The following is a 24,651-nucleotide window of genomic DNA, read 5'->3' as shown; positions in this document are numbered from 1 at the left end:
TTAATTTTTTAAAAAATTGTATATTATTAGTTTTTAGTTATTTAATTTATTAAAATCCATTCCAACCACTAGATGACAATAGTTCCATGTGATCAAAATTTCTCAAACGTGTTTCAAATAGGAGAAAAATAAATAATGAGACTAGGAACTCATAAATGATGTAAATGTTAGAGGCTAAAATCACACAGTTGAAAATTTGGGGGTTCCAAATCTCATAAATTAAAATGTAGGGAGCAAAAATTGCTTTTAAGGAGGAAAGTAAACAAAGTCTACAACACCCATTACACTTTGCTACAATCAGTAGGCTTAAACGACACAATTTTTTGTTGAAGATCATAACCAACCAACAAATTCTGCTGAGCTAAGTTTCCGAAGATGGAAACGACGTCAGAAGGAATGAATGCAGAAGTAGTTGCAAAAGCAAGACAAACAATGCCATCTGCAACATCAACAAATGTACTAATAGGATGCAACTTAACATCCGCACCTTTAAAATGTGTCGTTATTATAGGAAAATCATATCCATCTGATGTGACGCTATAGCAAAGGTTAAATAATCGGGTTGGATCATTAACACGCTTCAGTTTCACCAATTCCAACACCGCTGATTCCAAATTATTATAAACATCAGTTGGAATAACCGTCAACGTTGTACCTGAATCAATTATGATGTTACCTTCATGACCACCATTTGAAGACCCTTCAAATTCTATTCTTTTGTTACCAACACTAAATGCTTCCAATGTCAAATAGTAGAAAACTATAGGATCCTTTTTCACTATAGGGGTTGACACAACACCATCCCCGGAAACCACAGCCGTGTCTCCAAAATTGAGTTTGCTTGTCGTGTTTGACTCAACCGGGTTTGGCAACAAACAATAAGAGAATTTTGCATCAATTGATGATCCCAATTGTGTAATAAGAGATGCTGGTCCACCTCCAAGGCCAACTATACCAGAACTTGCACCTTCAAATGACACTGTATTGTCAGTTCCACATCCTATCACAGTTTTAGGAAATGAAATAGGATGTCCAGTGGAGGACTCTAATGTAAGAGTATCAACACTAAGATTTCCTTTCGATTGTGAATTATCACCATAAGAAATACTATATTCACAAAAATTTTGATCGGTACAAACGGCACCTTGTTGCCCAGATTTACATAGGTCAGACGAACATGGAATGTTTTTGTAAGTTGACGATTTTGATGGTTTAAACTTAGGAGTTGTTTGATTGTAACATTCTTTGCAAGGCTCGCATTGAAGCCAAACAATGTCACTACCTGTATCAGCAATGCCATATAACTTAAATGGTGGGGTACCAACTGAATAGGTCATGAGATACTCGCCATGATCGGGGATTACAGTTGATTGAGGTGTGTTTGTGAGGGCAGTTTTGTAGAAATGATTGGCACGATTGATAGAACGGCGTGCGGCATTGACAATATGTTGGTATTTGTTTTGTGTAGGTTGGTATAGTGGTGATTTTGAGGAGTCGCGGTGGATGAGTTCAACACTAAAACCATTGTTTAGAGCATGAGAAAGAGAAATAATGAAACAAAGGGAGAAGTAAAAGAGGATCAGCAAGGAACATGTATTCATTGTTACTATTGAGAGGTTAGTAAAATTTTGTTACAATGATTATGTTGTTGTCTAGTGCCATTTTATTGAGAGGTTAGTAAAAATGCTAGTTTTGATTTAGTGCAATTATATTTCATATCAGGTTTTCAACCAAGTTTGGTTAGTGGTTATGTAATTTCCATTCCATGCAATTGCATTTAATTTAATGGTATTGTATGAAACCGACAATAAATATTTCGTTATTATAAGCATTACATTCATAATTATATATATTGTCCTTGTAAAGACTAAGGTATGTGATCTCAACAACAAAATGGTAAGTGATGAAACTTTGGAATAGTATACATTTACAAACAGAATATGTTAAATAAGTATAATAGTAAGCAAATATTTGTTATACGGTGCACAATAACTTTTTAGCAAAAACATCAGTTTACTATATAAAATCCCAATTTTAACTACAGCTTGATTTTAATAAATTTTTAACGTAAAAAATACAATGTCAACCAATCATAAGTTTACATCGTATTAAAAACGTTGATTTTAATTCTTTTTTTGATCAATTATTGATTTTAATTCTTGATATGGATGTTTGTAAAATAAAGAAGTTTCATGTATACAACTGTACGTGTAAATTTATTTTACACCAGTATCTAATCATAATTCAAATCATATAAGCCCACTCGATTTTAAACGTTTAATTTGTATACATTGTCTGTATATAATTCTTTACACATACATCCAATATTGTGTTGACGTACTTGTTGTCAATGCAGAAACACAGCGCGGCGCTGTGTTTCCAAATTTTGGTGTGGCCTAGGAGTGGGCACGTAGCTGGCGCTATTTTGGTGGCGCGGTACTAATATATTTAATACTTCAGCTATTAGTCTGTTATTTTTTTATAACCATTACTGGTATATTCTTGTCAAATAATACAATTTTTATTTAATTATTTTACTACTGCCTTTAAAAATTGAAGAGTTAACGCACACAAAAAATGTATATTTAAATATAAGAGAATAGGAGAGTGAAATACTAGGATCTCTCTGTTGTAATTTACTCTATTTTGTATTATTCTTATTATTATTCAATAAACACTAAGACCATTCCCGTGAGCTTAGATCAGTTGATAAGGACATTGCATAATATATGCAGAGGTTGGGATTCGAACCTCCGACATCTCACTTCTCCGCATTTAAAATGTATGAGCTCCAACCACTATAGGATATGTGAAGAAAAAAAACACGAAGAGAAATTTGAACTTTTAGGATAATCTTTTCTAGTGAATAAAGTGTGAAATATTTTTTTTTATCCCTTTTATAATCAAATCACATAAACTTTAAAATGAAAATCTGAGTGTTATTGAGATGCTTCAATGCAAGAAAAACATAAGTAAGTTCTTTTTGCAAGGAAATTTGGGCCATGCAGAAGAAAAATTATTTCGTCGCACAAAAAAAAAAAACAATAATAGTTGAAATAAAAAATGAAAAGCGACTTCACTGGGGATCGAACCCAGAATCTCTGGTTCCGTAGACCAGCGCCTTATCCATTGGGCCATGAAGTCATTGATATTACTGAAGTACAAAGTAATAAACTTAAATTTACCGTTACTAATTGAGGAGCAAAATAGATGTCATATTGCAAGAAAACACAAATTTTATTTGTCTGTACTGCAACAAGACTCAATAGTGTAACTCTAAAAAACTTAGACAATATCTCCATGAGGTTAGATCGGTTAGTAGGTATATTGCATAATATATGCATGAATTATATTCCAACTTCAGACACTCAATTTATTAACTTTAATAGGTAAATTTCTTACTACTGCACTACTTGACAAAACAAAATATACACGATTATTACTCCCCTGAAATTTTTATGAAGTGACTGAGTAATAACTTTTACATTATCAACATGTTACAATTGAAACCCGGATACGTAATACGGGTACGTGTACGATACAATATGGGTACGCGGATATGTAAATTTTTTAAAATTTAAAATACAATGCTGCTAAGATACGTTAACAAAATATTTATACTAAAATTTATATGCGTGTAAAATACTTGAAAAAATAAGCATTGATTACTCTACAATATTTTTTTTTTTTTTACGAATACCCTTCAATACTATTTAATCATAAAAGTCACAATTTACAAAAAATAATGCATGTGATCAAAATAAAATATGTAAATTTTTCGTATAAATCATATTCTATTTTCATTCATAAGTTAGGATATCAACAAATGCATCAATAAAAGAACTCAACAAAGTTTGTTTAATGTTGATTGATTGAATTTCATCTCTCTCGTTACTTTCATCCACCAAAAACGTTACTTTCATCCACCAAAAACATAATTTTTAATTGGTTAATCGAAAAAAATTATAGTGATACATATCTTAAATTGAATCATATACATCTCCATTGAATTTTCAAAACACATTCTCACTTTTTTACCCTTCATTTTTTTCCAAGATACGTCTCTGTGAAGTATCTTATAAGTATATATATGTCGAGTATCTTATAAGTATCCGATAAAATATATTTGAAATTAAAATAATTATTTCCAATATTTCGTGGATACATATCCGCAAGTATATGTGGAGTATCGGTATCTAATACGTATCTGATACAGATACGTCTCTATTTTGTTGTATCCGAGCTTCATCGGTTAGAAGTGATCATATGTGTGACTTTAGTAGTGATCATAAAAGTGTCAAAGATTTTTAATGATCAAACAATTATGATTGATTGAGAATGTAAAAATTATCTACAGTGACGATATATATTAATTAACTTCAATAAAAAAAGGGAGAAAAAAAAAAAGAGAAGAGCTACATTAAACAGTGTTATGTTATGACTTATGAGTTTCAGCCTTAGAATGTGCATTATAATTATGTGTGCTCTAGTTTTTTTTTCAAATTCCTTTTGGACTTGAAGACAACTATGGAGAAACCATGACTGTGGAAAAGATCAAAATTGTCGCCATCATCGCTCTAGAGACCGCTCAAGAGTCACATATCATGAGCAACGATCGAATTGTGAATATGCCTAGTAGGAATTTGATGAACTACACAAATTGAGCACTATTTTCTTCTTCTGCTATGGCATCACTCTAAAGACAAATAAATAATACACAAGTCAAGGATTGAGGTAGTCTTGCTTGGGTACATGCTTTTGGACACACTATTTAAACACACACATCAAAATGTATTTTACTTAATTCTTTAAAAAATAAATGTTATTCAATTCTTTTCTTTTTCCACTTTTTCTCATTATTGTATGTGTTTCTAAAATTGATGTGTTAGGTATATGTTCAAGTAAGTATTTTCCGTCAAAGATTATATTTACATGTTGCTCACCTCTCTAAATTGTGACAACTCGGTGTTAGCAAGTTCGGCCCTTTCCAATCTTATGAGAAAGATCACTAAGCCTTTTTGGCTAAAGGACTTTATTCTTAAGTGAATTTTATGAAAATTATTCATCTCCCTTTTAAAAATTTTCATTCCATAATCTCAACGGGAGTTAACTTATGCTCGACATTTTTCCGCATGAGTTAACTGACGCTGTACTTTTAAGATTGGTTCAATCACTTTTTATGTCGGCTCAACCGATCAAAAACATTTTGTCGTTATGGAAAAATAAGAATATGTCAATAGGAGACCGCTTGATACTTTTGAAATTTGTCATGTCTTATTCATCTGTCTGCTTCCTTTTATTCTTCAAGGCTCCCACAAGAATGATATCTTCTATATAATCTTTATTTTTTTTTTTTGTGGGGGGGGGGGGGGGGGGGGGGATGTTGCGGTGTGAGGGAGAAATCTAAGAAAGTTTATTGGGAAAATTGAGACTTTTTCAGTTTAGGTAAAGACAAATGTGGCTTGGGGGTTAGGAGGATGCGGGAGTTCAATTTGGCATTGGTAGGTAAATGGTTTTGGAAGATGAATGTAGGCAGTGAAGGGTTAAGGTTTTAGCAGCTCGTTGTGGTCAGATAGGGGGCGGTTGTAGAAGGGTGGGAAAGATGGTTATGCATGGTAGAAAGATGTGTGGAAGATCCGTTTCAGGCCATGGAATGAGTGTGGGAAGATGGTTTGACAATAATTTGCAAAAGGGGAGGTTGTTTGCATGGAAGGATGATCGGTATCTGTGGCAATCATTTGAAAAATATGTGGACTCTTATTCGCACATGGATCGGTATTTACTCTGTGGACTCAGCTTGTGTATCAGATCTCTTTTTGCAGTTTGGTCAATTAGGCGAGTTTTCTATAACCTATCAAATTTTTTTACAGTTGGTTTGGTTCTATTGTGTTTGGGTGATTTGGAAAGAAACAAATTCGTATTTTTAATCACAAGGAAGATCAATTACATCATTTATTAGACAAGATTAACCTCCTTTCTTTTTTGTGGATGAAAGCAAACAACCCTTATTTTACTTTTGATTATCATACTTGGTGGTTAAACCCCTTGTTATGTGTGGGTCTTTTCTTGTAATTTGATTTCTTTCTAGTTTATTTTAACAAGTTTTGATTTGTAACTATTGTAAACTTTCAGCGTTCTTTCTCGGCGGTTCTTGTGCTTATGTTAATATATATCATTTTGACTTTTGAAAAAAATTATTAAAGTATTATTTTTAAAAATAAAATTTAAAATGAAAAAACGTAAACCCTAAGGAAATCAAAATTTTCGAAGACATGCATTGTGACATCATCGAGTAACTTTTTGGCACATTTCTTTACATGACACAACAACAAAAACGAGTCTAAGCTTCAGAGGTATCACTAATTTCTAAAATTTTCAAGAGATTTTCCTTTTCGACCGTAATAGCTTCTCGTGTGTCTTCCAAATTTCTTATGTTGTCCTTGTTCGGATTATATAATCCGAATTAGTTCTCCATAGTTTTAGATTATATAATTCGATCAACCTAAAAACAATATACATTTCAGATTATATAATTATTCAGATTATTTCCCTATAGGCCTGATTCAAAGATGCATCTTACAATATGAAGATGCATATCAAAGAGAAGTTTTGACCGTTTGTTTTACCAAAAACAACCTCAAATGTCCACCTCTAAAAATGGTAAATACTAAAGATGCACCTAAGAAGGTGGATCATTTCATACAATCAACTAAGCGTTCATATATTCTTTCTGGGAGCATGTCGATGCTTGCGATCAAGATATACATTTTTCGCAGTCGAAGCGAGCATTTTCAAATCAACATTTCAAATGGTCATCAAAATATCCGTCTTGAACTTTTACGAGAGTTAACCAATAATCATTATCTCCAATTGATTGGGACCCATAATCGATTCAACAAAGTCAAATGCACTATAACTTCTGATTGTATTGGTCCTGCAATCGAGGATAAATGGATGATTATATTAGATATGAGCTTTCTCATTGTACATAAATATAAGCATATGGTAGTTCTGCTATCAATCGAAATAGGGCAATCAGAAACTTTTTTTAATTTATGTGGTGCACCATCACAGATAGATCGAATGGCAGTCATTTTTTATGGTAAACTTTTCTCTCTGAATTTAGTTCATGTTTAATGTCATTATATTACATGTATATCTGAAGGACGGGTGTCTAATCCTCTCACATTTTAACTATATGCACAACATCATTGAGATGGTGCAGAGCCTTGGGAGCTTGGGTATATTCGTAGGATGGCTAGTTGTAATGAACTAAGTCGTGTGGCAGGTCATGAGATAATTGAGATGATGATGTGGTGATTGTTGAAAACTTTGAGAAGGAATAGAAAGCTGTTGATGATAAGAAAGTTGACGACGGAGTAAAGGATGAAGTTGATAGTCTTGAAATTGATAATTGTTGCATAGACCACGTGACAAATTAAATTAAATGAATATCATTAGAGAAGTAAACACATATTCTATTTAATATGATATTCTTGATATAATTATATATGTTTATGTTCGTCAAACCTTCTGGTTTATGAAATTTTTTAAATATGCAAATGTACAAAAGCATTTTCTGTGGTTTGTTGGACTCTAGGGTATTCAAATTATATAATCCAAAATTCAGCAAAAATGAGAATTTCAGAAGGCTTGCGAGAATATCGGAGGTTTGGAAACAAAATTCTCAAATTTCTATTGTGAAATTATATTTTTAGATTTTAGAACGAGAAGATTAAAATTGTGAATCAACAAGAAATAAGAATCGAAAATTCAGTTAAGTAAAAAATAAAATTAAAGAAACTAAACTCAGGTAAATATTACTCAACTGGTAAAAGAATATAAAGACATTCGATATGTTGTGGTATGAGTTCAAATATACAATTTCCTACGGCTAGGCCGTAAGTCTATGCGAGTTTCACCGCTAGACTCTTAAAAACAAAACAAAACAAAACAATATAATAGAAGCAAATGCAAAGCAACGTATAAGAAAAGAATCCCAGATCATGGATCCCATTGAAATCATTGAAATTTGCCACCCTTGCAACCATAAAGGGACGAAAATATACATCACTATATTCCCGTGCTTTTCCATGCAAAGCCAAAGAATCAAGTTTTCTTTTCCGTTTCTTTACAACATTTTCTTTGCAATTTCTAAATTTATAAGTGATTTCTTAATGCCAAAGAATGCTAACTATTGAGTAATTAAAATATTTGTCCTTTCCCTAAAATAACTAATAATATACTAATCTTCACATGAAAGTAACGTTCAAATGTGATGATGTGTGTGTTAGGCGATAACATCAAAGAAAAACCATTGGCATATATATTAAGCTGGTGATAGAACCAATCTTCAATATATCACACAAATCTTGTTAAGTGATTAGTTTTTTCTATGGCTACTCTTGTTACAATAAAATCATCTCCTGTGGAAGATGCTGAGGCTCTCCAAAAGGCCTTTAAAGGTAATACAAAAATCATCTTCAATTAATTATTTTGGTTATTGTTTAATTTGATGCTTTTATATGATACACTAGTTACTTTTATAATTTTTCTTTATTTTAATTTATTTATTGTCTAAAACAACACTTAATGTGTTGAATTTTAAATATGATGTTCAATTCAAATGAAGAAAATATAACTTGTATTAGCAAAAATAAAATATTTTGTACTAAAACAGCTTATGTAAGGTCTTAGCATTGATAACTCATTCAATATTGTCAAGGGAGAACCAACTCATCACTCATTTCAAATACCAACAAAAGGGAACAAAAAAAATATAGCCACCGATTCTTCAATATCCTACTCATATAGTAAATGTTTTATTTTTGACAAATTGATATAAATGTTCAAAACTCCAAAATAGACACTGACTATATATAGAAGATATTTGTATTGCCTTTTTTTTCTTTTCAAATTAAAATGTATTCTCTAAGCAAATTTGGACAACTGAAACCATAGTTCATAGCTGTAGAGCAATACATATTACATAGGTACAAATTTGACATGATAGTTAAAACTTTATTAATTTTAGAAGATTTTTACGTTTCTCAAAAAAAAAAACTTACCATTGTTAAAAAAGTTACTGTATAGATTATTAATTGTACTCTATATATTGAAGAGCTAGGAAGTTAAACTTCAACTATTTAAGCATCATAGTTAGGAAAATAAATCAATTATGGCTACCCTTATTGCTCCCATCAACCATTCTCCTGTTGCTGATGCAGAAGCTCTTCATGGAGCTTTCAAAGGTTGTATAATTTCTTTAATTTGCTTTCTTTAATTTACTCGTAAAAATATTGCGAAGAACAATTGTGGTTGCATTGCGTTCTTTGATATTGCTACGAACACATGGTAACATTTGTGGCCATGACACAAAAAATATTGATGCTGCGGTCCAAATCGTGTATGTGAATCTTGGTTATAATCCATGATTTTGAATTGTGTAGGATGGGGGACTGATGAGAAGAGTGTTATCACAATATTAGGTCATAGAAATGTTTATCAGAGACAACAAATCAGAAAATCTTATCAGGAAATTTACCAAGAGGATATCCTCAAACGCCTTGAATCTGAACTCTCTGGTGACTTTGAGGTACAATAATCAAGAACATGATTTTGTACCAACAATTTCATATACCTTTTCTTTATATAACTTATTATGTCCTAAGCTAATGACTCGATATTTTGAATAGAGAGCTGTGTACCGTTGGATGCTGGAACCTGCGGATCGCGATGCTGTTTTGGCCAATGTAGCCATCAAGGATGGAAGCAAAAGTTACCATGTGATTATTGAAATTGTTTCTGTTCTTTCACCTGAAGAAGTGTTGGCAATGAGACGTGCTTATCATAACCGTTACAAGCATTCTTTAGAAGAAGATTTAGCTGCTCATACCACCGGTCATCTTCGCCAGGCAAGTCATTAAATCTTCGACTTTGTAGTCCTTAAGGATTAAGATAATCGAATTAGGTCACAGTTAGCATTTTCATGTTAGTCTGTGAAATGAAGAATATGTTTTGTTTTTCTCGGCAGCTGTTGGTTGGATTGGTGACCTCGTTTAGATATGGCGGTGCTGAGATAAATCCGAAATTGGCAAAAACTGAAGCTGACATTCTTCATGAATCAATCAAAGAGAAAAAAGGAAATCATGAAGAAGCCATTAGAATCCTTACTACAAGGAGCAAGACTCAGCTTTTGGCAACTTTCAACCGCTACAGAGATGACCATGGCATTTCCATAACTAAGGTGAAAAAAAGTAGCTCAGTTTTTTACAATTTATTTTTGTTTTCACGTTATTTCCATGTTCACAAAAATTCTTATCATGTCCTTGATTACAGAAACTGTTGGATAATGCATCTGATGATTTTCACAAGGCATTGCACACTACGATTCGATGCATCAATGACCATAAGAAGTACTATGAAAAGGTTAATTAGTTTCTGACTTTCAATTTGTTCAAGGACTATTTTCACACCGTCTCACACATAAACTTGTAACATATTTTAATCGATGATTATCCTTGATTTTTTTTTTTACCATGATGTTTAGATTCTACGCGGTGCGTTGAAAAGGGTTGGAACCGATGAGGATGGACTGACTCGTGTGGTCGTGACAAGAGCCGAGAAAGATCTGAAGGACATCAAAGAGCTGTATTATAAGAGAAACAGTGTTCACCTTGAGGATGCAGTGGCAAAGGAAATTTCAGGAGACTACAAGAAGTTCATCCTTACCTTGTTGGGGAAGCAAGATTGAAGTAATTGATCTTGTTAAGGCATATATATTTGTAATAATGGGATTTGGATATGTTGGTTTCTTTCTTGTGGTTTGGTTTGGTTAATTTGTCTATTTATATCATGTTTTCATGAGTCTCATGGCTGTGTGAGAGATATTTTGTACTTCTATTTTAATAAATTACTAGTTGAATGAATGGTGGAATTACAAAATTTAATGGTGAAAATTACATAATATTTTGGATAGAAAAATTACCAATCCAACATATTAAGAGAATTATTATTTATGGCTTCAAGCTCAAGCATAATGATACAATTAATCAATGGCATGAACACCATATAATAACTTAAATCACCAGTTGAATGAAAAATGAACATGAATGATATTGGTACAATTGGGTTTTATTTCCTATTTCCCTATCAATTTTTTTTTCTTCAAAATATACACCAAATTTAATCAATAATACTGTATCATGCTTCTCTCTTAAAAGCCAATATTGGCCAAGATGATTGAGCATTCTAGTCGCACCAACTAATCATGGATTTGGTCTAAAAATAAAACTTTCTACGTAAATTCAATCATAACGAGACAAACTAAAAAACAAATAGAAACGAAGAAACTAACGAGATAAAGAACAAAATAAAATAGAGTACGGACGAAAATAACAAAATTAACATAGTTCACTTGAAAATAAAGACCTTCAAATACACACGTCAATGAATTTAAATATAATTCAACAATTGTCCGCTTTGGATAGAAGCTTCTATAACAGTTCTTCCATTCGAATGATATTATCAACTAATTAAGAAAGATCAAGCAATCCTTTTAGGAATAGGCTTTGTGAACAAAACAAATTTGCGAACTCTTTCGCTATTAAGATTCTGTTTAGTAAAAATAGCGGATAATTGATAGCTACTAGCTGATGATTGATGATTTATATAAACTAATTAAAATGTTTGGTAAAATTAGCAGTTCAATTAACTAATAAATGTAAAATGATATAAGTGTACATTCTTAATTCATAATAAAACTTATATCAAGTATTTAGAATTTAGGGTTTTAAATTTATTAATATAATTTATATTATTAAACTAATTTTAATTCGCTAAAATGTTATGGTTCTAATTTTTTTTCATTTAAGTCTATATACCGTCCTTATAAGATTTCATTTAAGTCTATATACTTTATAAAGAAAATAAATGTCACGATGGATGTTACGAGAATGTTTTTTTTTTAACATATGAAAATGGATTATATTAACACCAACTAAGAGTTCTTACTATCATAAGGTGTGTCAGAAAAGAACCTTTAAGATCTACAAACCAAACTAAACCACATTACTACCAGAATGTATTATCATCTTTCTCTTTTTGGTGGTGAGAATGTATTATCATCTATTTGTATTATTATATACAAGAAATTTATTAACGATGATGAAGGAATATAAGAAAAAACTATGAACTCTTGTTTTAAAAAAGAAAACTAAGAAAAAAAAAACTATGGACAGTTATCGTAAAAAATAAAATATGAACAGTTACACCGATTCTTTAAAAATACTTCACTGAATTATCGTTCTTATTATTTTTAATTATAATAAAGAATAAAGGGTGAAAATGGATTTTAGATAAAATAATAAAGATAAAAATAGAATAAAAAATGATAAGCTATAAGCTCAAACGCTACTTAAAATAAATTATAAATTTGTAAAATAAACTATAAACTCGTTATTAAAAGACAATTACCAAACATGACTATTTTAGACATATCAACTTATCCGTTATAAGTAACTTTTGAGGTTTACCAAATTAAACCTAAGTGGTAGATAATTAATTTATTGGAGTTAGCACCTATACAATGACACAAGTTTTCAATGAATTTCAAATGGATTCCTCACGCGATTGTTATGGACAAAAAAAAAAAAGCTTCATCATGACATAACAAGATGACACATGCTTTTCACACATTATTTTTACGTGATGAACCCTAAATAACATGTGAAGCTGGTCATGAGTTTTTGCCATGATTTGAAACCCAAAGAGGATACCAAATTATCCATAACGTATAGAATAGTAATAGTAATATTAAAATTAATAAATAATAAAAATAAATCATATACAAAATCAAAAGTACGTAACGTCCGAAGTCCAAACATTATTATAGCCGTGAATGAACGTTTAATTCCCAAAGCCTTTCTTTAACGTATTAATCCAATCCATCATCACTTCTTTTTTTTTATCTTTTCATAATCACAAGAAAGGCTTATTTACAAAAGAAAGAGGGAATCAACAATGGCTACACTTGTTGTTCAAGATTCAACTGCTTCTGTTCAAGATGCTGAGCTTCTCCACAAGTCCTTCGAAGGTATTAACCAATTAATTATTATTATATGTTCCTATTCTTCTTAATTTCTATAGTTTCATTGTGTCTATAACTTGCATTTCCTTACGTTTTATTTTTATTTTATGATTGTTGAATAATGAAATTGTGATTAAGTTTAAATTCTAGTAAGAAATTTTGTTGGAACCAAAAAATAAATAAATTGGTTTTAATTTCTTTATTTATTTATTTTTTTATTCTATGTTTATCAAACCAAGTGATAGAGTATATTTTTTTTTTGGTTTAATTGTAGTTTTGGCCCCCTATATTTCAAGAAGTTGAGATTTTAGCCCTCTAATTAAATAAACTACAAAATCACCCCCTAAGTATTGACTTTTTTGCAGTTTTGGCACCCCAGACCAATTTTGGCAAAGTCAATACACACATGGACGCCACTTGAAAATAAATACATACGTGTGGCGTCCACGTCAGCTTTGACTTGGTCAAAATTGGCATGGGGCCAAAACTGCGAAAAAGTCAATACTTAGCAGGCGGTTTTGTAGTTTATTTAATTAGGGGGCCAAAATCGCAACTTCTTAAAACATAGGGGGTCAAAACTGCAATTAAGCCTTTTTTTTTTTTTAATGACAAAGTGATTGGGTAGGTTAACAAACTCCAGCCGATTCTCAACAATATCTCAATACCTCCTTCTCATACTAGAGGGTTGAAGACAAACAAAAACCTATTTTTTTTAGCAATTATTGTCTAACTTTGAACAATTAAGTAATTAAATTGAATTCATTTTATTGATTGCGATACTAGGGAATATTTAATATTATTGAGTACTAGAAAGTTTCAAAATCTATAATACAAAAAAAAATAAAAAATCAAACAAAATGGCTTTTGATCAATCTCAAGATCAAGTCTGTCAAAAAAATAAAATAAGGATAAGAACTTTTTTCTGTTTATAAGATCAAGAAGTTGAAGAGGTGATGTATTTATCTTCTATGAAAAATATCTTGTCGAAATAGATAAATATTTTATTTTATTTATCTATATTTTAACACTGTTTTGGAAAACCTTTAAAAAAAACCACTGCTTCCAGAAAAATCGATAATAGGAGTAGTTGAACAATCGCTGACGTTCTATATGAATAACATGTGGTTTGAGGTACTCCAAAGATCAAAGTCCAAACTAAAACCAGCATACTATGCTGCATCAAAGATTTTTTTTTTTAATATATAATCATTTTTGCATACTGAAACCACAAAAGTGTAGATACTTTAACCTAATATGTTTGTTTCTTTCTGGAAAAATTAATTAATATACTTTGCTGCATCATCATATTCATAAGATGAGATAGTTATCTTTGGTTGGTTAGTGTAACAAATTTTTCTTCCTTTTCTTACTAATAAGAACACAAGTACACAACTTGTGTTATGTGAGGTATCTCAACTTTTTATAGCATGTTTTGTATGGACGAAAGTATATGATAGAGTATTATGGCATTCAACCATGTAACCGATTCATTTAGTCAAATAAGATTTGGTTGTTGTCGTTGTTCTTGCTATTTTGTGTGCGTGAAACCAAAAATTAAGGCCGTGTCTAATTGTCGAAAACAATTTTATTAATAAGGAGACGAAAGACTTATGCAATAAAAAAATATGACTGAGAAAATATGTAAACGGGCATATTCAAAATCGTTAAAAATGTTAGATTTGTTGTAAAAAATTGTAAAAGGAAATAGTGAAAAAAATATTGGATCTATCTTTTTTTCACTTTGTTATATGAAGGAGAAATGAAAACACAGAACATTAAAAGACAAAACATCATCAATGTCCTTTCTTTTTTTTTTTTTACTCAAAAGGGTAGTCATGACTCATTTTATTTATAATGTACCTAACCCACAATTAGGTACCAAAACATCATCTATTTATTTTCACTCGTTCCTACTAAACTCACCAATTTTACCAATCCACATTTCTATAGTTATCAATTTTACCAATTTTATGCCATTTACAAAGAAGGAAAAAGTTGCAATCAATTATACTCCATATGGTATTATAATTTGACCATATTATAAATGGAAGAATACCATTTATATATGGTTCACCGTCCCTGTGACATTGATTTGTGCTTTGATCACTTTGATAGTACGTGGCAGTGATATCACTAATATCAATGAATTAACTATTTGCTGTTTACAGATTGGTCTCTTAAGGTACTGCCAAAATTGCCTTTGAAATTGAATCCGTTTGCTCAACATGAAAAGGAAAAAGAATCAATGTGATAAATTATTGTACAAATATAAGTCTTGAATGAGATTTCCAATGCATTGAATTGGACCATAGTGATAAAAAAAAGTTAATTTAGAGCATATATAGAATTTTCAATCTTTATCACTTTCTCAAAATAATTGCACAATTCTATCATGAGAAAAGTTTACGTGAGTTGAGTCCCGATTTCAATTCTGATGACTCGTCGTATTGGAGAACATTTCACCGTTTAAAAGGAGTTTAGAGACAAAATGCATTTTTTGTCTACATGATTTGAGTTCATAGAGTTCCCGTCTTGATGGCTCATCAGCAACTATAAAATGTCTCACCGTCTAAATATGTTTAAGTCTTTGGTTCTAATTTTATCGAATGTCTCCTATGGATTAACGTACCTTTTTGGTCTACATGATGATTTGAGTCTGGTCCCAATGACTCACCGCCGACCAAAAATTAGCTCATCGCCGACAAAAAAATATTTTACTTTCCAAGGATACATTTATTTCTTTATACCGTTTTGGTTTTATCGGATGTCACTTACAGGACAAATACACCCTCTGGTCACTTTAATAAACAAAAATAAACATTTTGAATTAATTAATTAAATGATGTATCTGGTCTATGAAAAAGGTCATATACATATGATGTATGTATTCATTTTTGTTTTCATAGTATTATAAATAGAAGAGCCATAGACTTAGATTTCTTCATCACATTTTCTTACTTAGCACTATAAACAATACATATTGAACTATGGCTACCCTTTCTGCTCCTAGCAACCATTCTCCCAATGAAGATGCTGAAGCTCTAAGAAAGGCTTTCGAAGGTGTTATCATCCCCTTTTTTCTTGTTTATATAGATTTTATTTGTCATTTTAATTTCAGTCTAATCTCAAATACTTCATTGCAATATGTTAAATTGTTTTTTGATTGAAAATTTGTTAGAATTGTTGATGAATTTATAAAATTATGTTGTATTAAAATTGATGGATGATTAATTTTTGTAGGATGGGGTACTGATGAGAAGACAGTGATAACAATACTTGGTCATAGAAACTCTAATCAGATACAGCAAATCAGAAAAGCTTATGAAGGCATTTACAATGAGGATCTTATCAAACGATTGGAATCTGAGATCAAAGGAGACTTTGAGGTATCATATTGATTTATTACCATGATGATTAACATTGAAAAAAATGAAATTGTTTATGTCTGTTTCTTTGGTACATGATATTGTCAATGTTCTATTAGACATGTTTTTGAAACTTATTTTGTGTATTGATGAATTTCGGAACAGAAAGCTGTGTACCGTTGGATTCTTGAACCTGCGGAGCGTGATGCTGTTTTGGCAAATGTTGCTATCAAGAGTGGCAAAAATTACAATGTCATTGTGGAAATTTCTGCTGTTCTCTCCCCCGAAGAGCTCTTGAATGTGAGACGTGCTTACGTCAAACGCTACAAGCACTCCTTGGAAGAAGATTTGGCTGCCCATACTTCCGGCCATCTTCGCCAGGCAAGTCCTTTTTCCATTAACTCTTAACAATATGCAATATTAGATCATGATCGCGGACAAAAGATTGATTTCAATTACATATATGAAAATTAGGAATTTAACATAATGTGATATTTCTTGAAATCATGGTTTCTTGATTTTGTGGTTGATTTTTTGAGCAGCTTTTGGTAGGGCTAGTGACTGCATTTAGGTATGTTGGTGATGAGATCAATCCAAAATTGGCGCAAACTGAAGCTGGAATTCTTCATGAGTCAGTGAAAGAGAAGAAAGGAAGCCATGAAGAAGCCATAAGGATCTTGACTACAAGGAGCAAAACCCAGCTGATTGCGACATTCAACCGCTACAGAGAGACTCATGGTACTTCCATCACTAAGGTATATAATAAAAAGATTACGATATTAAAAAAATTATGATATTATGATTCGTTATTTAAATTTGTGTCCGTTTAATCTTTACAGAAGCTGTTGGATGAAGGATCTGATGAATTTCAGAAGGCATTGTATACCACCATCCGTAGCTTCAATGATCATGTTAAGTACTATGAAAAGGTAGATCTCTCACATTTTTCTGCGATGAATTTAATTTTGATACATTGTCTAGGTAAAAGTTGTACATTGAAAACAAATCGGAACCATTCATAAAATGTTCTTCTAGAGTTTAATTTTGATACACTCTCGTTATAAAATGCTTTACCATGTCCACAAAATATTGTTACTACAATGATTTGAACTTTACATTTTCTGATCAAATCGTAGGTGGTGCGAGATGCAATCAAGAAGGTTGGAACTGATGAGGATGCGCTGACCCGTGTGATTGTGAGCAGAGCTCAGCATGACCTAAAAGTCATCTCAGATGTTTACTACAAAAGAAACAGTGTTCTTCTTGAGCATGTTGTGGCCAAGGAAACTTCAGGGGATTACAAGAAGTTTCTTCTCACTCTCTTGGGGAAAGAGGAATGAGTTTTTCCCTTCTCTTGATGGAGCTTGTGCTTAATAGTTTAATCAAGACTTAAAGTTGTGATGTTTTGGTTTATCTTGTTGAATGTGGTTTTAGTTTTTCTTTCATTATGAGAACTTAAAAGTTATATAGTTGATGGTATGTTTGATGGTTCATTTTGACTTGAAAACTTTATTTGAAGTTTCAAACATTATCAATAATACATGATGAACAAGCTCAAAAATAAAACAATGTCGTAGACATGTTAATTGTTAGATAAGATTAAGGATTTCGTGCTCTGTTAAATTTTAGAATATAGTTCATTTTATTCGAACTTAAGACATTCTGAATTAAATTCTTTGTAGTTGAAGAATCTCGAATTCACCGACATCAAATTTAAAGTTTTGCAAGGTTGAAACTCATTTCATTTAAATCAAGATTGGATGGTCAAAGAAGATTGGATGGTCAATCAAGATTGGTGTCAATGATTCTCAAATCAAGAGGTTCAAAGTGTGCATCATGTATTTTGATTTTGATAAAGGTAACTAAGAATTTTTTATTTTTCACCAAAGAAAAAAAATCCTCGAATTAATCGTCCTATGTGACAATGACCTTGTACCCAAAAACTACTAAAATAATAAGCCAAACAAGGAAGGTGTCAATGCAAAACTAACCAAACAAGAGAAACGTCATTTTACAATCCTTCAGATGGCCACATGTTGGAATCATGCAAGTTTAATGGTAATTATTATGTACAAGAATTGGTGTTTGTATATGACAGGCCTACTCATTAAAGATTTATTGTAGCATATATAAGGCACTTTCAAAGAAAGCATATGGCACCAGGATAATAACTTTGTATTTGTTTTTGATGATTTTTCTTGACATACTTTGTGTTAGTTGAACCATTTTTGATTAGTTATTTTGGCTTCTTAAATAAAAAAGCATATTTTGTTTATTCGAAAATTCTATAGATGAATTTTTTTTTTTCCCATAATTATTGAATCATCAAAGTAGAAGGACTCTACTCACCCTTAGAAAGGTTCGTATGCTCAGATACTACACCCTATACTTTTTTTTAATAATAAATTATCTATTTATCCGGCAAAAAGAAAGTTATTAACCAGTAATTTAACAAGTTTGATTGATGGCGGAGTTTGAAAAAAAGTTTAGGTGAACCATTAAAATAAACTATAATATATATACACAATTAAAGTTGTAATAAGAGTATTTAGCACGAAGTTGAAGTAGAGGTGTGTCACTAAAATGTTTGGGTGGTTATTTTTAAAAAGTGAATTGCATATTTTACTACTGCTATATATTATGTAATTGATTTTTTTTTTAGTATAGCTATTAATTGGAGGTTGGGGGATTTTATGTTGCTAGGACAATATAAAGAAGATTTGAAACCCCCACGTATTAAAAGGTTTAGAAACTTGCGCTAAACAATCAAGTTATAAACATGACAAAAATCACATATGCCACTTTAAGAACCGCCTAAAACGAAAACCAATGAAAGATTGTTTAAAATCTCTCAAAATGGACCTATGATTCTTAATTTCTCTAGGTGGGTCACACACCACTTTGCGGAGATTTGTATCTGCCGAAAACTAAAACCGCTGCAAAATTGTTTAAAATCTCGCAAAATAAACATATAACTGTTTAGAGCCAATTCAGTTGTTGAATACATCATGTGTTACGACATCATCTTTTACCACTTCTAATGAACAACTTACACCTTACCTAACTAAAAAGCAGAAAAAAGAACTATATCGAGTGTCCTACAAAATCCGGTCTAAAGGTGCAATTACTCCTCTTTCTCAATGAAGGTCTTCTATTGGAATATTAGATGCTTCTATATAGTCATGGTCACGTTATTATATTTGTTGTCTCGTGGGTTTCTTTACCTATTTTTTTTAGGCAGGATTTTTACAAGGACATACACGGTCTACTGAATTTTAGATTCCCTTAGTTCCAACTTTTGTTGTTATTTTCAACAATTTTGGCCTAGTTAGTCCCCCATCTTGTATAATTTTTTCTTTTTTAATAAAATTTCAGAGCAGCTAGTAGAGGATGAGAGCAGCTACTAGGTACCAACCTATAGTTGATATGTCTAGGGTCTTCTTGATGTCTTTTTTGCTATCTTGATTCATAAAAAAAAAACATGTAATTCGGAAATCCAATAAACACCCTTTTTCAAGGTAAAACAGTTCGGATTATATAATCTGAAATGTATCAGCACAAATTCTAAACATGTTTGTAACATGGATAGTCATTTTAGGGACAATATTAATTTTCCTAACTCTCATCCTTCTGTTTTTGGTCATTGTTACCTGTTCTTAGTCAAAAACTGCGTTTTCGGGGTACTTGATCGGTTTGCTCCGAAACCTCCCCAGAAAATCAGAAAAAATTCAAGGACCATGGCTCCCTTATAAATAACTTCTTACGGGACTCCGCCCCTCAAAATAAAAAATTCCATCATTTAGACCTATTTTTCATTTTTTTTAATCTTTTTTATTCTTAGAAAAATCCGAAAAAATTTGCATTAGTTTTATTTGATTTTTAGAATTTTTTGGTGCTATTTTTATATTTTTATGATTTTATTTGACAGGTTTTTAGCATTTTTTTTACTTAATTTTATTGTTGTTTTTAAAAGCAAAATTCAAAACTGCTGAAATGTGAGAGAGTCTGATGGCTAATTATACATAAGAATTGTCCGAATTATAAAATTCGAAATAGTAAACATGAATCCGGATTTTAAAATCCGGAATGGACAAAGACATTTTTTGAAATTTTACGGGGCACGGGAGAAGGTCATATAGGGTGGGAAAAGTAATTCCCTTAAATTATTGACGGAAATATTTTGAAAATTGCTCTTTAGATACCTAGGATACTCACAAGCACCAAGTGAAGATTAAGATTATTTGTTCTTCAACTGAAGTTAAGGGCTCCGTCTAAGGTGCATGATGTGAATAGGTCATGGATCCGTGAGAGATGTAATGTTAGTTTTTTTTTTGTTTGAAACATCTAATGCTAGTTGTTGGATATATTATAAAGTAATGAACGGTTATGATTGAATTTAAGAGTTACCTGTTAAAGTGGTATTGATGAGTAATTCTCCTTGTTTATTTATATACATATGTACCTTAATTTCTAATAATATTATAAACGGTGTTTCTGGAAATGATTAAAAATTTATGAAGAACCCTTGTGCAATTGGATGGAATATCCCAGAAAATAATTCAGCGTATTAAATTTCACCTCAATTATTTGATTTACTGGTTGATAGAAAATAGCCATGCATTCTTATACTTAAAATGTTACTAAATTAGGGGTAATATATTTTTTGTTCAAGTAACTGCAATAGTAATATGATAATACAAAAAATCTTTTTATAAAGCACATATTGTGTATTATTAGGTGGTATTAAGAAGTAAGAGGAATTGATACATTGATATTCTTAAGTGAGATGATAGTAGACCAAGGGTTTTTATGTAGGGAATCACTGTGATTGTGAGTAAGAGGAATTGAGTAGGGAATTTCATATCTAGCACTAGGAGAGTCGTAGGTAGAAATTACACCGGTAGTGATTAAGTGAGAAGATAGTAGACTAAGGGTTTCTATGTATGCTTTGAATTGATACTACTATAGTGAATTTCCTTCCTGGCTTGTGATGAGTCAATAATTAGTGTTTTAAATATATTATTCGAGTCTATTTTATTTAAATTTTATTTGTTTTTATTTTCTTTCTAGAACTATTTTACTTCAATTGCAAGTTATTTAATTTCAGGAACAAATATTCTAAAGATTGAGTCTTGGAGCAAAAGAAAGGGATTTGGAGCTGATTCGGGTTGAAAATACAAAGATTCAATACAAAAATATGACTCCCCCAAGTCAGAAGCTTGGCACGGCCCGTGCCACCAGCCACACGGTCGTGCCAACTCTCAGGATGCCTTTTGCTGCTTTCTGCTTCATGGACAAGCTACCTATTAGTTTATTCCTGACCTAAAAGCCCATGGTTTCTTGTGGAACATTCTAGTGATATATTTCTTAGGTCTTAAGTCATTGTAAACTATAAATAGAGTAGCTAGCAGTCACAACAAATCATCTTTTGTTCTCTGAAATAATAAGTGACAATTGTTTATTTGAATAAAAGTTCATCTTTATTTCTTTATTTTATTTTATGTTCTTCTTCTTCTTATTCTTCTTCTTCTTCTCTATGTCTACAATGAACGTTAGTGAGTAGACTTCTTTGTCTTTGGATTGTTGGATGAGTCTAATGACCTAATCCTGATCAAACCAAGCATCGAACCCTAATTTTATGTAAATCTAATTTCTAATCTAATTTCACCGTTTTTATAATGAATTAAGAAGTATCAAACTCATAAAGCGACAACAGAGGGTTAATACTTGTTAATTCATCATCACAAATATCAAAGCGAAGCATCGAAAGAAGAAGTTTTGATATTGAACAAGTGAAATTAGACAAGGTCTACAAAACATGAGAATAGTCTATCAAACCTTGAGACAATAAATAAGTTTCGTTCTTAAAGGATTCTAATAGCAATCAACCATGAGAATAGGCGTGGTTGCTAGAGGAACACACTCACTAAAACCGAAAGGAGATGTGATAGGCTTAAGAGAAACTTGTCTTTAGAAAGTAGGTCCAACATAAAGTTCTAGGTTTAGGATTTGGTTTGTGAAGGGTTTGTTACCAGATGAACCAATAAATCCCAATGCGCTTTTATTATTATTATTATTATTATTATTATTATTAGGCAAAATTACAGAAATGGTCCCATAACTTATTTTTAGGTAACGTTTTCGTCCTTTATCTTTTTTTTTTTCTCATTTTCATCCTTTATCTTTTTAAAATGTTGCACAACAATCCTTTAAGTGGAATCTGTTAACTAGTCTGTTAAAAAAAAAAAATTAACGTTATGTTCATCTTCTCTAATGTTCACACAAGCTTCTTCTCAATCACCCTTCAACCTGCAAGAACCCTAAAAAATCAAATCTCAAAATTCATGGCATCCTTACGCACACAAGGTTCACACACACAATCATTTTCCGGTTCTTTCATTTCTGGGGGACGCAACCTGTTCACGCGAGAATGTTTCTGTAAGATGCTACATGTTATTAGAACAGTGACGAAAATGGGTCCTAATAGAGGAAGGAAATTTTGGGGTTGTAGGAACTTTGTGGTGAGTATTCATACATATTATTACATACATACCTTGTTCTCTCTTGCTAATCCTTTTCAGATCTGTTATCACTAGTTAATTTTGCCTTAATTTTAATGGTTTTTTTTTTCTTCATAAATTGTAGGCTAGTAACATTAATTCTGGATGCAAATGGAATTGGAATCAAGGACACTTAAGAATGTTATCCTGAAGATGCAAATGGACCACAACTCAACAAAAAGTTGGATGAAGATTTTGATTATCATCTTTTATTTGGTGTAACTTTTATGTTTAAGTTGATCAAATAAGGTTGTTCATTGTTAAGAAATTATGTATTGAATGTACTCGATGAATGTACTCAACAATTATGTATTGATATAGTCCGACTGAATGAGTTAGTGTCAACAAATTGGTGACTTGATCTCATTTGATTTTGCAAGAGTTTTTTTTTTTTTAATCGGCAAAATATTATTAGCCACTAGCCCGTGCGAGAAGCACTAACAAGCCATGGACGGATACGGACAGAACATAAGCAATTACAAATGGCCAAACCAAGACCAAAAAACAAAACCCAGCTGCCATAATAATTTCCTCTACCAATTTGTGTCAAATAATTGGTGTCATGTAGTTTCAATTAATAGGTTCATACGCAATAATATCAATTGGTATCAATAGTAATTAACTTTTGTTATAATAACTTCTCCCATAATAACATAATGCAACTTTTGTCATTGTTACAAAATCAGTCATAACTAATTAACTGCATAAATACATACTGCCACAAATTCTAACTTAAAGGCAGTACAAGCTGCTTACAAAACGACATAAGGTTTGAAAGTAATAAAATTCCAACATAAAGGCAGTACAAGAGCTGCATACAAAAAGACATTAGGTTCCAAAGTAAGACATCACAAAAGTTGCCCAAAAAATACATTAAACAAACTGTCATCAAATATCATGGCCTCCATATTTTCATCTTTTGTCTAGCAAAGTGAGTTGTTGTTGAATATCTTGAGCTTGCAGTAGGTTGAGAATTTGCACCAGATATATTTGTTACCATATTTGATGTTGCAGAGATACTACTAGTAACAGGCTGAGTACTTGCAGCAACATTGACTTTTCGAGGTCTTCCTCTAGGCTTTTTCTGAGATGTAGCAACAGTTTGGGTCTGTGTTGCATTCTGACCAACACCAGGCGCAGGTTGTGCAGTTTGGCTCTGATTAGGTGCGTTTTGAGTCTGATTTGTTACAGTTGGAATTGAGGGCCCTTTACAAGAAGTTTTGTTATGACCAGGTTGTTTGCATGTAGAACATCTAGCGGGCATTCCTTTTCTACTAACAAGTGAAGAATCTCTCGCTTTCTCATCACCATCTTTGTTCCTTTTCCTTTTCGGTCTTCCAGGAAGTTTCCTTAAAGGGGGTGGTAATATATCTGAATATGGAGTTGAAACCCACAGGTTCTTTCCATTTGGTGGATAAATGATAGGACGGTAACAAGCCTCATATTTCTCTACTCTGTAACAATCAGGAATCAAGTTTTCCGGATCTTGTTTGGCAAATATGCAGCTTGCTACTGCGTGACAACAAGGTATTCCAGTAAGCATCCATTTCCTGCAAGAACATTCTTTCTTTTCCAGACTTACTGTAAAGGACTCTCCTGTGTGATTGAGGGCATACACCCCATAGATATTCTCAGCCGA

General features: G+C 31.7%; 3 protein-coding genes and 1 non-coding gene across 5 annotated transcripts; 2 read left to right on the top strand and 2 right to left on the bottom strand.

Annotated features, from left to right (window-relative positions):
- Positions 1–281: 281 nt before the first annotated feature.
- On the bottom strand, positions 282–1,601 carry LOC11406047 (aspartic proteinase CDR1). The gene has a single exon (XM_039829011.1). The coding sequence runs from the start codon at positions 1,599–1,601 to the stop codon at positions 282–284; it is 1,320 nt and encodes a 439-aa protein (XP_039684945.1).
- A 1,470-nt stretch (positions 1,602–3,071) lies between these two features.
- Positions 3,072–3,144, bottom strand: TRNAR-ACG (transfer RNA arginine (anticodon ACG)). The gene has a single exon. It is a non-coding gene; the product is annotated as a tRNA-Arg (tRNA).
- Positions 3,145–8,303: 5,159 nt separating this feature from the next.
- Positions 8,304–10,944, top strand: LOC11441433 (annexin-like protein RJ4). 2 transcript variants are annotated; one of them, XM_003627731.4, is made up of 6 exons: positions 8,304–8,465; positions 9,450–9,595; positions 9,696–9,914; positions 10,034–10,246; positions 10,339–10,428; positions 10,550–10,944. In XM_003627731.4, the coding sequence occupies exons 1-6, from the start codon at positions 8,396–8,398 to the stop codon at positions 10,751–10,753; spliced, it is 942 nt and encodes a 313-aa protein (XP_003627779.2). In that variant the 5' UTR covers positions 8,304–8,395; the 3' UTR covers positions 10,754–10,944. The 2 variants fall into 2 exon arrangements, with proteins under 2 accessions (XP_003627779.2, XP_003627780.1); XM_003627732.4 differs by lacking the exon at positions 8,304–8,465 and adding an exon at positions 9,087–9,251.
- Positions 10,945–15,991: 5,047 nt separating this feature from the next.
- Positions 15,992–18,021, top strand: LOC11445982 (annexin-like protein RJ4). Its single transcript, XM_013589629.3, has 6 exons — positions 15,992–16,147; positions 16,328–16,473; positions 16,618–16,833; positions 16,995–17,207; positions 17,292–17,381; positions 17,589–18,021. The coding sequence occupies exons 1-6, from the start codon at positions 16,075–16,077 to the stop codon at positions 17,790–17,792; spliced, it is 942 nt and encodes a 313-aa protein (XP_013445083.1). The 5' UTR covers positions 15,992–16,074; the 3' UTR covers positions 17,793–18,021.
- Positions 18,022–24,651: the final 6,630 nt, after the last annotated feature.

Source organism: Medicago truncatula, chromosome 8 (genome assembly GCF_003473485.1).
Source record: "Medicago truncatula cultivar Jemalong A17 chromosome 8, MtrunA17r5.0-ANR, whole genome shotgun sequence".
NCBI lineage: Eukaryota > Viridiplantae > Streptophyta > Magnoliopsida > Fabales > Fabaceae > Medicago > Medicago truncatula.
This window is presented reverse-complemented; position numbering and strand designations above follow the sequence as displayed.